The sequence below is a fragment of the Apis cerana genome, linkage group LG12 (assembly GCF_029169275.1).
Source record: "Apis cerana isolate GH-2021 linkage group LG12, AcerK_1.0, whole genome shotgun sequence".
NCBI classification, from domain to species: Eukaryota; Metazoa; Arthropoda; class Insecta; order Hymenoptera; family Apidae; genus Apis; species Apis cerana.
Window position 1 is genome coordinate 1,362,750 of NC_083863.1, and position 15,276 is coordinate 1,378,025.

Consider the following 15,276-nt stretch of genomic DNA (forward strand, 5'->3'; position numbering starts at 1 on the left):
ATTTATACTATATTACATTTTCAAAGTTAATCGAGAAAAATAAATTGGCATCTATATTTTTCGTGTGTACACACGTAAATTTTTATATATTCAAATTTTTTTCCTCGATAATTAACACTTTTCGAAGGGGATTAATCGAGAAAAAGTAAACCGTGCATGGACGTGGGCAATATTGTTGCACAAACATTCAGGGCTGTAGGAGAGTAACGATGCAAATCGTTGTAATAATCACGATGCACGTCAGGGCGTAAAGCGGGACATGGGTAACGAGGAGGACCTTGGCCCCCTACTCGTGTAACGATAAGTATTCGCGTAACGATAGGTACTCGCGTATTAGTCATGCGCATAAAATTTAACAAATCGTTCATTTTAGTCCGATCATTCGTGGAGATTCTGTTTGAGAAAATGTACGTGTAAATGTTTCGTAACGTTTGAAAAGAATCACGTGCAAAAGACTCTTTTTTTTTTTTATTCTTCTTGAAAGAAATAACGTGTTTTTTTCTGTCTCCCACATAATTCATAGACACGTGACTATTTCTTTACTCGATACAAATTTTGATTTTGCATTATTAAGAATGCTAATCTAACCTTTTCATAAATTTAACACGAATTTTTGCTTTTGTATTTTGTTAGATATCAAGATATAAAATAATTATGCAATTAATTACTTTCCACAATCTCGTCTTCAAACTTAATTTAATTTTATCTTGTTTTTTCTTTATCTATGAATTTTTGTTTTGTATTACTTTCTTGAAATAAGGTGATTATAATGGGTTTAATGATTTTCACAATTTTGCCTTATCTTTTTTTTTAAATTATGAGTTTTAAGTATATTAAATTGTAAGTCAATTTAAAAGAAATATAAAGATAAAAACTTTTTCATAAAAATGAATGAAAAGTTCTTTTAAATTCTTCTGATTGGTTTCTTGTTATGTTGAAACAAAAGTTTAAAAAAAAAGGATAATAATCAAATAGTCAAAATTGAATAAAGTCCAAGTAGTATAATTATTTAAAATAGATATTTAGATAATTTACAATTATGATTTATACTTTTTTAATTTTTTAGAGATATTGTATTTAAATAGAACGTTGTTCTCCTCTAGTAGCAGAAGCATGAATATTCAAATTCTTGTTTTGAATAAGTACATGAAATTAATGTCGTATTTTTATGCTTGACTTTATGTTTGAAAGTAAAATTAAACTTTGAAATAAGACTAATTATTTAAAAAATATTGATTTTACAAATTATTTTACTATATTTTAGTTTAATTTTTTATAAATTATTAGAATATCTTCCAAACTTTTACAAGAGATTGCAGAATTATAATTATAATTTCTCCCGAAATAAGAAATCTATCTGTCGAAATTAAAATTTTCACATGTACATAAAATTTTAAATTTAGACATGCAGACCAAAATATGTCGATAACAAAACGACGATTAAATTAAATTTTAAAACCTTTTAAAGAAAACCAAATTTTAATTCTACGTTAAATAAAAGAATATCCAAATAAAATTCTCCAAGTAAAATTGAATCTAAAGATATTTTGAAAAAAAAACAAATTCCCAATCTCGAGTCAATCAAAACGATATAAAAATTCGAGTGTTAACGTTGCGAAAGAAAATTTCGTTTCGTTATTAATACAAAGTGATCAAATTCCTTCGTGGATCTGGCATAAGGAGGGGGCCGCAATATCAATCCTGCATGCAGTCATTCGAAACGATGGTTGCGACAACGTGAGGACCCTCTTCGCGCTCGAAATTCTCCGGAAGCGAGGAACAAATTGCGGATGGCCAAAGTGTCGCCTCCACTCGTGGGCCAAGCGAGGGGGAGGGAGTCAAGCTCGATTAAGGTTACACCCACGAAACATCGTTATTTCATTGACAGTTGCCAATTTCCTAATTGGCAACATGGCACGATATGGCCCTTTCCTCGCCACGTTTTCACTTCAATCGGTGGGCAATGGTGGAGCGGCGCGGTAATCGTTACGATGGTAACGTTCAATTAAATAGATAGTTTGTATCGGTCACGAATAGTATTAACTATATGACAGAATGACATTCGCGTGATGCACGTTCATTTTGTAAATCATGTGAAAAAGAACGTCGAAACGGCAAACTTTTAATTCGTCGATCTGAAATAGGTATTGAACTCATCGATCAAAGTGTGGATGGATAATTATCGCGTAAATTTGTTTCCAAGTTGAAGGATAACGTTGCGTCTTTCGACGTAATTTTATTATTTGGATATTTATAATGTTAATGTTATAAATAAAAGAGTATATTTTATAGTTGTTATTAAATATAATAGAATATATAAATAGAAGTTATGGTTAGAATATTTTTATAACACAGAATATTTATTAAATGGATTTGAACGTTATAAGAATGTATATTTTATGAAAAAAATATACATAGTATTCATGTTACTTGTAAGTTAAAAGAATTCTATTTTTTAAATTATGCATTGTAAATTTTCAAATAAAAATTACAATTTATATTTCCGTTTTATAAATATTTTAATTAACTTTTTCGGCTCCTAAGTATTATTGTGAAGAAATGTTACGGATTTTCATAATTTTTAATTTCTTTTTCCATTGAAATTTAAAAAAAAGTTGATTGTTAACAATCCTTTTAGACAAGAAAAATGTTAATCGAAACAAGATAAACTTTATCGCATTAATCTTAATTCCTTACTTAGTACGAATTTCCGATAACAATTTTTATTTTACGTACCTTTTTCGAATTTTTCATCACGTGGAAACTTTCTTATTTTTTATATCACAGTACAATCTTTATCTTATAATCTTTGATTAATTACAGTTTCTTAGTATTTTTCAATAAACATTTTTCCATACTTTTAAAAGTGATTACAAGCAACGATTTGTACAAGTAAGTATACTTAAATAATTTAATTAATTTATATTTTCTTTATAATTTTTTTTAAAAGAATCATCGATTGTCCATTAACGAAGAATATAATTTTCATGTAACATCTATTCTTCGAGACTTTTACACGCGTTTTTTGAATGGACATGATGAAAAATATCACCTCTTTGTTATCCGTTTCCTCTTAGAGTATAACGATTTCGCACAGTAAACAACAAACAACAATGGTATAGCACGATTATCTTGATCCACGTAAATGGAGTACAAGATGTAGGATTAATTATGCATGGGCGCCTGACAACATGCTGCATTAAGTTAATCAGCATCTAAAAGACTTCCCAGTCTTACGATTCAATATTATATGCCGGGTTTTCTCATCGCTTTAAGTCTAATGCCCCCAGACACCGAGGCCATTGTACAGTCTTCAATGTGAACATGTGTATGCCGAGTGTGTTTTAATTTCACAATTATTATTAAAGATGTGAACAAGTTGATAGAAGTAACGTTTGACGAACGAAAGTTAATGAAAAATAACGGTTCCTTTTTTTTCAATAAAAAATGTATGAAGAAAAAAACATACGATATTCTTCAACCAATATTATTACTCGAAAGTTTGAGATTATTTCTAATTTTACGATTTATGAAAGAAAACGAAATGAAAAATAATTTTAGTTTACTATTTTCTACTTTTAATATCGTTATATGTTTATTACGATATTGATTACATGATTATGTGACTCAAATAAAAAATCGTTAGATTCTAATTATTAATTTTAAATATTTATAAATTATTAATTGTAAATATTTATTTATACATCATATATAATATGTGTTTTATATTATTTTATCAGAATAATTAGATTATTTCATATAAAAAGCATTATTTAAAGTTTTTTAAATATAATATTCTCTTTTATTTTTACAAGTAATATAATATTTCATTTTTCTTTAATAAATATAATTCTAAAAGTTTAATATACTATAAGTATTATAATATTTTTATATAAATTTTCTATATAAAATAATCTAAGTTTTTTGATAAAATAATATAATATATGTTTATGTATAATATATAAATAAATATTAAATTAATAATTACAATCTAATTTTGTAGTTGAATTTAATAGTAATTTAATAGTTAAAATTTGCAAACTTAAAAAGCATACATGTTTTCCTCTTAATGAATATGCTCTTTCAAAATTTTTAAACGTAATTAAAAAAAATTAAATCTATAGTCACATATATATTACACACAACAATATATTTTGTTTTAATATTGACTTTATCGACAAGTATTTACTATCTTTTAGACAAGCGATACATTACATTATCTAATCCCGAATCTTTATTTTCATTAAAAAAAGATCTTAGTATATTAACGTTAAACAATTAATCTAACTAAACTATTAAACTATTAAACTAAACTATTAATAATATCGAGAAATTCTCGCTCAAACAATTCGATAAATTATCAATCCATGTATATCATAATAATATTTGTATTTTTTATGACAAACTGTCATATCAACATGCAGTTCCTCTTTACCAATCAAATCAAAACAATCCATATATCCTCCTTTAACAAGGAAATAAACACACTTTCCAACATAAATAAATAAACAATTTCTCCACGTACAAAAATAATTTTCTTAAATTTTCTCGTTACATAACCTATTGGATAAAAAAGATAGAAGAAAAATAGATCGAAACGGCTTAAACAGATTACGGAAATAATTTTCCGACATATTCCACCAAGATGGCGAAACTCGTGTTCCACCAATGAGCTTCGTCGTGCTCCAGTGTCGGAGCTTGCTCTCGAAAATAGAATTACGTAGAGAATCGCGCGCAATAATGAATATAACACCAACCTGTTCGCTGCATGACGTCGTCATCCTGCTGCAATTTGCTGCCGGTGTCGTCCTTGTTCGAATTCACTTGTACATCCGTCATCTTCCCGGTTGACGACTCTCACGATTCGTTCTCGTTAGGGCGAGGATACTTGTTTATCGCGGTGGTCGATTTCCACGCACTGTTCGTCACGCCGTTGTACGCGCGTCGCGGCGGGAATCGGTCGAAATATAACGAGAGATGGTGCGCGGTTCACTGCCAATTCACAAAGTGGAAGACGAAACGCGCGACACTTGCGACGCGTTTGAACTGACTGGCTCGACCGCCAGCTTTCCGGGATCACCCGAAGGCCCCACGCCTCGCCGCCGGAAATTGCCGAGCGTTTACGAACCTCTTCACGATTCTCAGGTGCTTCGTGTCGTGTCGCGAACAACGGCTAGACGTTGATTGCGGTTTATGCATCGCGCATTCACCCTTTCGTTGAATAGAGCGATACCAGAATTGGGTAAATTTTGAAATGAAACGAGTACTGAAATATTTTTATAAGTAAATACCGTCTTTTTTTAAATTTCATTTAATGTTTAAGTTACGGATAAATATTTATTTATGATTGAATTCTACATAAGTGAAATATTTATTTTTTCGTTTAATTTAAAACGTGAGCATCGAAGCTCAATTTTTTATCTCTTAAATATAGAAAATAAATTGAGTTTTTATATGCATTGTGTATACAATAATTAAAAATATATTGAAATTAAAAATTACTTATTTACTATTACACCATGAAATGTTGTTTTTTTTATATTTCGTTGAAATATTTATTTTAAAATAGTATTTATACTAAAATATATAGTGTTAATTGTTCTTGGACGATTCTAACCACTGAAATAAACATAAATGTTAAGTACACAAAAATATCAATTGAGATTTACTCGTCAAATTATTTTATACTTCATGAAACTAAAAAAAGAAATAGAATGAAAAACTTAATAAAATGTTTTCGCGCTATTTGTTTTTGTGTCTAAAATAAACTTTCTAAAAATCGTTCATGAATTTTAACACTATATATATATTTGAAATATTATATCTTTACGTAAAATATTGGAAATATTTATTTGTAAAAATTCTGAATCACTGAAGAAATCGATTTCTATTTATCTATTTCAGAAATTTACATTTCTGATTCTATATTTTCAATCTGATAATTTTATTTTTCTGATTTTATAGGAAATAAATATTTCTTATCCGTTCATTAATTTTTATTTTAATTTTTAGGATAATTATTAAATACGAATAAATATTTGAAATTTATATAATTTAAATCTGAATCATATATGTATATTACATAATAAATAAATAAGTTAAACTTATATTTTTTTACTAATAAAAAATAATAATTAATACGAGCATGCATTTTACTTGTTGAGTAAAAAATGTACAACTTAATGAAATTTTTTATTAAAATCTTAATAATATATTTATCTTTCATAATTCATAATTTCAAAAAATTACAATTTCACTAATATTCTGCTATGATTTGAAAATTTAAAAGACTCAGAAATGAATTATTAATGAAATTTAAAAATAATTTTGACTCAAGAAAAAAAAAATTGTATTCAACGACTGATTTTTCTAAATCAGCTTTTCATTCAAATGAAATAAAATCTTTAGGTTATATTTGATTCTTATCCTTCAATGATCTGCAATTATGTAGGTTTCTCTCTTTTTCTAAAGATTTGAGATTGTTTTCAATTGTATGCAATGGCCTAATTTTTTTTCATCTGATAGATAACCTTGACAAATATTTTATGTTATGAAATATTCATATTTCATATTCAAATTTTTATCAAAATCATATTTCTTCTTGCATTTATAATCAATAGTTACGTACGTCTAAATTTCTAATTCTACTATAAATATTTTTAAGTAATTTCTACAAACTGCACTTATTGACATAAAGATAATAAAGACCCAATTGGAAATATTTAAACGAAACAACTGATAAATTATTATAAATATTTTAAAATAATTAATAGAAAATTAAAAAAGATAATGAAAAATAAATAATGAAGTGGTACACGAAATTTTATATTTCCTAAAATATTCGAGGAATAGAGTGAACGAAATTACACCAATGCTAGTTGACATAAGATTCACCTACTGCTAATCTATTAATCAATCTGATAATCTAAAGATTATCATATTATTCGTGTAAAGAGTGAGAGACGCTCTGGATTTGTACAAAACGTGTTTCTATGATTTTATTTACATTATTTAATTATAACATCATCCCAACATTTGAAGCAAGTCGAATCAACATATGACGTAGATGTGTTACAGATCGGCAAGTAATAATATTTCAAATTCCTCTCTGAAGATTGTACGAAGGACACGATTTATTAAATCAACCGACAAGAAATAAAATAATAACGATATAATATTTCTTCATACTCGGTATCGTAGATTTGCCGTACATGTATTAAAATATCATTTATCGTTTTTTTTTATTATAAATACATATATGTTACAACAATATTATTTATATTATATATATATATATATATTTATTCAACCGAATAAAACAATTAATTAACTTTGTACGTCTTTTGATTAACGTTTCGCATCATATTCCCTTTCTAATTATATTTATTTTTCTGTTGAAGGAATCAGAATTTTACAAAACATTGCGACAAAACGTTTTTTTAAATTAATTATTTGATCGTTTTGCGCGAAATATGTGTGAAAGTGGCGCTTAGACGCGCCACGAGACATTTTTAACGGGGGATAAACAATTATGATGAGTATGATGGGTGAACATGTCCCTTCTTGAGGTGGAGACTGCCGATGGGCGAGTACCAACGTTATGATTGAAGTGTTGTTGCTTCACTAGTCCTCTTCTCTTTCGCATAATCTACGAAGGAACGCTAGAAACGAAAAAAGAACTATATTAACACGCTGCTGTCCGAGAAGAGCAGAAAATATATGTACATATATACACGTTCGTTGCCATCGAACTTGGTGCTATAATACACGAATATAAGCTGAATATAGTACAAGCCATAGTTTAACCCTCGTGTCAATCTTCGATTAGCTTTTTTGATTAACTTTTTAGTTAATTAAAATCACACGAAAAGGAAGGAACGATTCTATTTTGAATTTTGTCAAAAATTCCTGTAAGAATGTAAATTCTGTATTATTAGAAAATTATTAAATTGAGAAAATTTAATAATATCTATTATTTTTGGCTATTGACGTAAGGGTTGTTGTGCAAAATCGTGATGTCATATTAAACTATATACATTTGTATTGCACTTTGTGGTTCCATTTTCAAGAAAATATTAAGCTTGATATAAGTTCTGTAGTAGATTCGTAAAATTCGGATATATTGCGAAAATAATATACATTTGAGGATTTCATCGTTCATTAATGAAAAGCATCTAATTCAAATTGGAAATAAATACTTTTATTTTTAGAAATAATGTAGATAATTAATATATATATTGTAATAATGTTATTATAAAGAAACGCATGATTTAAATTGTTTTTCTTTTTATGTTTTTGAAATCCGTGACATGAATATATAAAAAATTATTTAAATATTAAATATGATTCTGTAACAATATGTATAATAAATTCGAAATTTATTTAAATATATCTATATTTTATTATTATATACCAAATTATGAAATCTATTTATTGCAATTATTAGTTTCTATAATTTTAAATTGTAATCAATTTTAATTTTTATTTATAATCAAAGAAAAAAGACATTATGTATTTAATTAATTTATATATGATAATACAACAAAAGTTTTTGATTATTGAGAAAAAAAAATTAAACCATCGATTTTGTATGAAATTTTGAAATCCTAATGAATCGAAATTTTTCTCATTTTTCTTGTAACATCTAAACAAATTTTGATTTCTTCAAATTGAGATTTAAATCGTCAATTTTTAATGAAAATAACCAATCGATTTTTTAAAAAATTAAATTCTCATATTTTATTTAAACTATAACATGAATGGATAAATTCTTAAACCAATTATAATGACTTCAAACTATCATCGATTAAATAAAAAAAGAATTTCAAAATTCAAAAATTGCAAAAAATTTCGAAGAATTTCAATCTTTCCAATGTTTCTAAAGGAATCAATCAAAAAATATTAATTTACCAAGACGATTAAAAAAAAAAAAAAAGAAACGACACGACAGCAATTTTTATTCTCATAATCGACGAACAACTTCAGAAAAACGATTAAAGTCGACGATCGTTTTCTGAAACCGTCAACGACACTCTCGAGTCACGGATCTCGTGCATGAATATATCTTAAGCTTTTGTATACGTGTTGCTACGAGAAGCAGGTTATCGATTTCAGCATCCCTGCCACGTAGATTCGTTGCGTCCTATAAACTGTGACATGTGAGTGATGAAACAGAAAACGAAGAGAATATTTGTGTTAATATTTGTGTAAACATATATAAAGGCAAAAACAGTGTCAAAGAAGAGAAGAAAGAATGAAAGAATAAGGAGAAAAGAGACAGAGAAAAAGAAAGAGAGAGAGAGAGAGAGAAGCATATAGGAAGTGTACACTACAGGATGTTACTTACGAAGGACGATCTTTGTGACACTGACATCCTGTTTGCTTACAATAGCACCATCATCTTCTTCAAGAATGCTGTAGAACACAAAACACGTGGAAATGTTAAATGATAGGGGAGAGGGGTGAATTGGGGTCCGATCGAGTCCTCCGATTTCCTGGGCATTTTGGCCGGCTGTATAAAAGTATATACTCTACGGGACTAAGCTGCTGAACACCGTACAAAGGGGGCGGGGCGGGGGAAGAAAAGGGGGGGACAATCGTTTGTTTACACTTTCTACTGTAACATCAAGGTCTACTGGTTGAACGAATTGCTGACAAAATGCATGAACAGTATGTCTGAAAAGTAATTTTCTTTTTAAGCTTCGAAGCGCCATCTATCTATAATGCTCATGAAATTTTCTAGGTTATGTCTTCGTATATTTCGTATTTTTCATAAATGGAAAACTGTATTGTTATAATGATCGAAATGATGGTATTTTAAAAATATATCTCGTTGCAATAATGCTTTGTTTGATAATTATACGATTATTGAGATATAGAAAAATTTAAATAACGATTAAAAAATGTGGAAAAAGAAATATTGTTTAACTTAAATAATTAATTTCATAAGAAAATTTATTTAATTTAATATTTAAAATCCAGTAAGAAATAATAAATCAATATTTTATTTCGACTGAAAGACTTTTGGATTTTTAATTAAGATAATAATGTACTTGTATTCGATTCACGATAGAACATCGATTATTCGAGATTCGTCATTCAAATTTGATTGTTCAAACATGGAATGAATATTATATCATAATATTATAAAATTAATTTATTTTCTCTTAATGCATTTCTCCTATTAACTTAATGTATTTTTCTATGTAATAAATATATTTAAATCAGCATCGTACAATAATTCCAAAAACTAAAAATATAAATGAAAAGAAATATTTCAATCAATTTAAAAATTTTTATCAGACTTTTAGAAATTTCTTGAATGGTTCAATGATTGAATGGTGCCAAAAGAATAATGAATCGAACGAAATGAACGATTTTTGATGAATATTACGAACGTTTGAATTTTTGCACACGTTGTCAGTTCCATTATTTTTCAGACATGCCGTGTATTTTTATTGCTCGCTGCTGCTCCTCTTTAATCTAGCAATGCTCTACATTAATGTGACTCACTGATGCAGCTCGTGTAACACGCTTTGTTTCTTCCTCTATTTCGCGAGATGCATGTTTTCCTTGGAATGGATCGATACTTACGGGTATATGGGATAAAACCATCCTCGTCTTCTGGGTCCATACAATCCTTCAACACTTCTTCTACCTCTGCGTCGGTCAATTTCTCACCTAATTCACAATTACATCACTTATACAAAATACAAAAAATTTTTTTCTAGAATTATAATAATCGAATGTGTTATTTTATATTTTGTACTGGATTATTTTAATGAAAATAATTTTTATTTCTTGCTTCTAGGTGCAACGTCTATTTTTCGACGAGATACTCGAAATTCTATCAAACAAAAGATCTCGAATCTCGAAATCTCTTTTGATATTTTTGTTTTTGATACGGAACACGAAACGATTTGTATAAATAATTTAGGACAATGTTGTGACGATACGAGTTCACTTTTATCTAACTAATGATAAGTTAATTGTGTTTGTTCAAGAAATTTGATTTGATATATTTAAATTAACACAATTGTCACGATTATTATTATTACTCCAAAAATGAAAATTTATTTTGCTCTTTGACGAAATAATCTTCTAATCTTAAGGAAAAAAAACAAACAAAAAAGATTTCAATTTCTAGTACTTTTCAATATAAATACAAATAGAATGATATATAACATAATAATAGAATAAGTAGGAATAATTATATTACCAAGTGCAAGCAGTGTATGTGACAATTCAGCGCCAAGCATAGTTCCATTCTCCTGTTTGTCGTATAATTTCAAACACTCCACAAAGTCCTCGTAGCATCCCTGATCCTTGTCCTTTTTGCACTGGCTGTAGATTGGTAAAAATTCGTCGAGCTTCATCAATTTTTCACCCTTCTTTTTCGTTCCTCCAAGTTTCTCGATAGTGGCGTTTGTAGGATTCAGATTCAGGGCACGAAGGACGTTACCAAGGTCAGTGGCATCGATGACGTTGGTGCCATCGGCATCATAAATGGAGAAGGCGAATTCTGCCTCTATTTAATAATAATAATAAAAAGTAAGAAAGAATACGTTATATTATTAGTTATATATTTATATTTATAAATTATGTTATATTATATTTATATTGTTGTATTGGATAGAAATAATTTGTTTAGAATAATGAAAAAATCATTTATTGTAAGATTTTAAAATGAATAATTATTTTATTATATTTAATTTTGGAATAATATTACACGAGGATAAGATAATTAATGATATGTATATATATATATATATATGCAATAAAGTTAGATCAATAATTATCTATGGAAAAAGAAATTTCGAAATAATTTGAAAATATATAATGCATATGCGATTATCCAAGGTTTTGGATATATGTAACTTTTTTATATCAACAGCTACAATTTTCAACATTATTCTTTAATAATAAAATTTTAAAGTTATTACGTAAATTGATGGCAAATATGCGAAATAATGATTCAATTTGAGATTTGAGAATCATTCTCCGCCAAGATTATAAAACTTTTAAACTTTATTTTAAAGGATATTTAAATATAGAAATCTAAGAAATAAGCATCTTGTCGAAATGAAAATTCTTCTCCCGAGAAACGCCGAAATTTAATATTTTTATTATCGAATCAAACTTCACATTTTAAAGTAAACTTTTTATTTCACTCCCACACATTTCTTCCTTTTCAAATTTTTTTTTAAATAATTTTTCTTGCAAATGAAAATTAAAAATTCCGTAACCTCTCCTTCTCTATGATAAGATAAACATTGGTGAGTAAACAAGATCGCTATGCCATCACTGGTGACTCGTTTCGAATCATTTTACGCGAGAAAAAGGGGGAGGGGGAAGAAAACAATTTATTTTCACAGCTCGTCCATAGAAAGAAAAAAAAAAAAATGTAAAATCGCGAATTTAGACGAGGAACGTATACACTACGTAAAATCTGGGTTAATATCAACGTGGCTCTTCGTGCGTACCTGGTTCAAAAATATTATTCTATTTTGAGACGCCAGCGGCTCCCACCCAGCAACCGATTCAAGAAGTTGCTGGTGGAAGTAGTGGGTCAGATTACCCCCGCCGAGCCATATAAGAGCACGGCATTAACTATTTTTGAAACCTTCTCCTTCTGGGGGTGATTATACCTCTGTTTTACCGAATACTTACGTAACACTTGCCACGAGGCGTTACTATTTACATTTAGAAAACGTGTTACATATCCAAAAATATACAGATTTAAGAAATGAGTATATATATATATATATATATATATATATATATATATGTGCTGTTCTATAAAGTTCGATTCAAAAGAATATTGAGTTTTCTAAATTTCGTAATCGAGTTTTGTACCGTTTAAAAATTTGAAAATTTGGAAAAAAATTTCATTCGGCAACGGTGATCAATTTCATTTTTTTATTTTTTTTTTTTTGCCCTTGCCTCAATTACTCGCCAATTTTTATCTCTAATTATTTGTAACATTCGATAGATAAATTTTCCCACAATTTTATTGCTATTAATCGTATGATCATAATAAGGAAAAAGGTTATTAATAGATTATAATTATTTATAAGAATTCATATCAAATTCTCTCTTTCACAATTTTGCATTCTTGGTTCATCTTAACTCCTCCGTCCATTTCTGGACGAATATTATCCAATATATGTTATTAATACGTTTATCCAATATTATCGATTATTCATGCAAATATTATTCGAAAACGCGTAAAATAAAATTTATTAATATCGGGAAGTTCGATTTAAAAATACGAAAATTTTAATTCTGCAATATTCTCAGGATACAAATACGAATTTTAAATTTTTTTCTCGATCCTTTTTTTGAAGAATGTATTGAACATAAAATAAATATAATATATTTTTACTGGAGTTTAACTTCCTCGAACAAAAATATCATGATCGTGAATCTACGATAATATTTTATATCTTTCGTAGAACCTTTTTACACGAGCACGTTTTTCTTTGATCTTTAACTTTTATTTCCCTCGCGACATTTAAATCCCATCTCCGTGGAAAATTTCCCTCACTTCCGGTTACACACGAAACGACTCGCAATATTCACTCGACAATTCACTGGTTATCTTAAAAAAAAAAAAAAAAAAATGTTACGATTTTACAATCCTTTGTTCTCTCAAATTCCTTTTTATTTTTATCGCACAGATTAGATCAAACACACAAATCAACTACTACTTCCCATATACGTTTTACTCACTTTCGACTTCCTTGGCGCTGAGATCTGCCTGCAAATTCAAAAAAGAAACATTTTTTATTGATGAAAAAATACAGGATAAAAAAAGAGGTACTTTTAAAATTAACCACCACGTAAATATTTGAAACCTACTGAAAATTATTCGAATATATGACGATAAATAATAAATAATTTCTTCCGTAAAAGATTTACATTTAAAATATAAAAAGAAAAATATTGATAAACAAATTTAAGGATATATTTTTATAAGGAAAAATTTTTTAAATTCTCAGGTCGCACATATCGAGTGATTGGACGAGAAAATCGGCAAGCTCACCATGTTTCTAGTCTAGTCTGGCCAAGATGTTAATCGTACGGAGCGTGAACCAGAAGTGGTATCGGGTGTTACCAAATTTATTCATTTTATTTCTGTAGATGGCGCGGTTGTCAGGACACACGAGAATTAACAGGGAGATCTGGCCGAGGAGGGTTTGGAGGAGGAGGTATATCGGCAACACCGCGGTCCAAAAACAGTTCGAGAAGCTTAACGCGGGTTCAAAGCTGCGCTTCCTGCTACGATAAATGGTTTTCAGCCGGTGGCGTACGCGTGTCAGGGCTGCCAGATCTGCGACACGGGTTATAGGCGAAGAGAAACGAAAATATACACACCTGATTGGCCTTCGATTCCGTGCACCTATCGTGCACGGCCCTTAAACTCGGCCAATTTCCGCATTTCTATTTCTTATCAAATTGAAATTGAATCGTTTTCTCTCGATCGAGTTGAAATTGGCACGGCTCATTTGGTGAAATTTTATGGGCCAATCCGTGAGTTACTAGTTTTACGAAGTATTTTATCATATGGTGAAATTGTAAAAAGTTACTAAATCGTTCGATATTTATAACGGATTTATAAGCGATGAGAAACGAAATATATACATACCTTAAATTCGATTCTTGTTTTCGTGTATTTTTATCTTTTGTCACGTTGAAATTGGCCCATTTGTACGAATTGTTAGCGGAATTCTATGAGTCACTAGTGTGAATGTACGGTGAAATTTTAGAAATTATTCGTTATTCCTGGTGAGATATATTACGTTGGTAATATATTACATAACGATGGTAAAGAAGTATTGGAATGAAGACGAAGAAGAAGAAGAATGGAATGTCCTATTTAAAATGATACACTCGAATATCGTGGAAATTAATGATATTGGGAAATATTTTAGATAAAAATTTGAATGTTTAGAAGGTTCAGAAATGTAAACTCTGACATTTGATTCTTCGTAAGCGACTTATATAATTAAAAAATTCCTTTATTATTCAAATTTCCAAAGTTGGCAAATCAATTAAATAATTGAATTATCAATTAAAAATTTAGATAAAAAAGGGATTCTCCAATGGTTAATTTTCATTTTCCAGAAAATATGACACGTTGGCTTCGATTGGCTTCTGAACTCTTCATCTAAAAAGTCAAAATTCCTTTATTCCTTTAACCATTCAAATCATTTAATTTTCCTCCAAATATTTTTCAATATCGTTCATAGATTTCGAGATATTCTATTTCAAAAC

General features: G+C 28.5%; 2 protein-coding genes across 6 annotated transcripts in view; both read right to left on the reverse strand.

The window, feature by feature from the left end:
- LOC108003690 (microtubule-associated protein tau) overlaps positions 1 to 7,101 on the reverse strand; it is a 69,013-nt gene extending 61,912 nt beyond the window's left edge. For all 3 annotated transcript variants that reach the window (XM_062083230.1, XM_062083232.1, XM_062083236.1), the window contains exon 1: positions 4,758 to 7,101. In XM_062083230.1, coding sequence (XP_061939214.1) covers positions 4,758 to 4,781 — 24 coding nt within the window. In that variant the 5' untranslated portion in view covers positions 4,782 to 7,101. The remainder of the gene's footprint in view (positions 1 to 4,757) is intronic.
- Positions 7,102 to 7,365: 264 nt separating this feature from the next.
- LOC108003696 (myosin light chain alkali) lies at positions 7,366 to 15,150 on the reverse strand. 3 transcript variants are annotated; one of them, XM_017066134.2, is made up of 5 exons: positions 14,045 to 15,150; positions 13,732 to 13,759; positions 11,219 to 11,527; positions 10,594 to 10,680; positions 7,366 to 7,661 (listed from the first exon to the last, which is right to left on the reverse strand). In XM_017066134.2, exons 1-5 carry the CDS (start codon positions 14,045 to 14,047, stop codon positions 7,624 to 7,626), a joined length of 465 nt encoding a protein of 154 aa, XP_016921623.1. In that variant the 5' UTR covers positions 14,048 to 15,150; the 3' UTR covers positions 7,366 to 7,623. The 3 variants fall into 3 exon arrangements, with proteins under 3 accessions (XP_016921623.1, XP_061939225.1, XP_016921624.1); XM_017066135.2 differs by lacking the exon at positions 7,366 to 7,661 and adding an exon at positions 9,341 to 9,414; XM_062083241.1 differs by having other exon boundaries at positions 7,366 to 10,680.
- Between the last annotated feature and the right edge of the window lie 126 nt (positions 15,151 to 15,276).

What these genes read in the sequence shown, in the direction of transcription:
- LOC108003696 (XM_062083241.1), bottom strand. An exon ending in CAGCGCCAAGGAAGTCGAAA is followed by an intron (nt 11,528 to 13,731) that starts GTGAGTAAAACG and finishes ATTATTAAATAG; the next exon opens with AGGCAGAATTCGCCTTCTCC. An exon ending in ACATACACTGCTTGCACTTG is followed by an intron (nt 10,681 to 11,218) that starts GTAATATAATTA and finishes ATTGTGAATTAG; the next exon opens with GTGAGAAATTGACCGACGCA.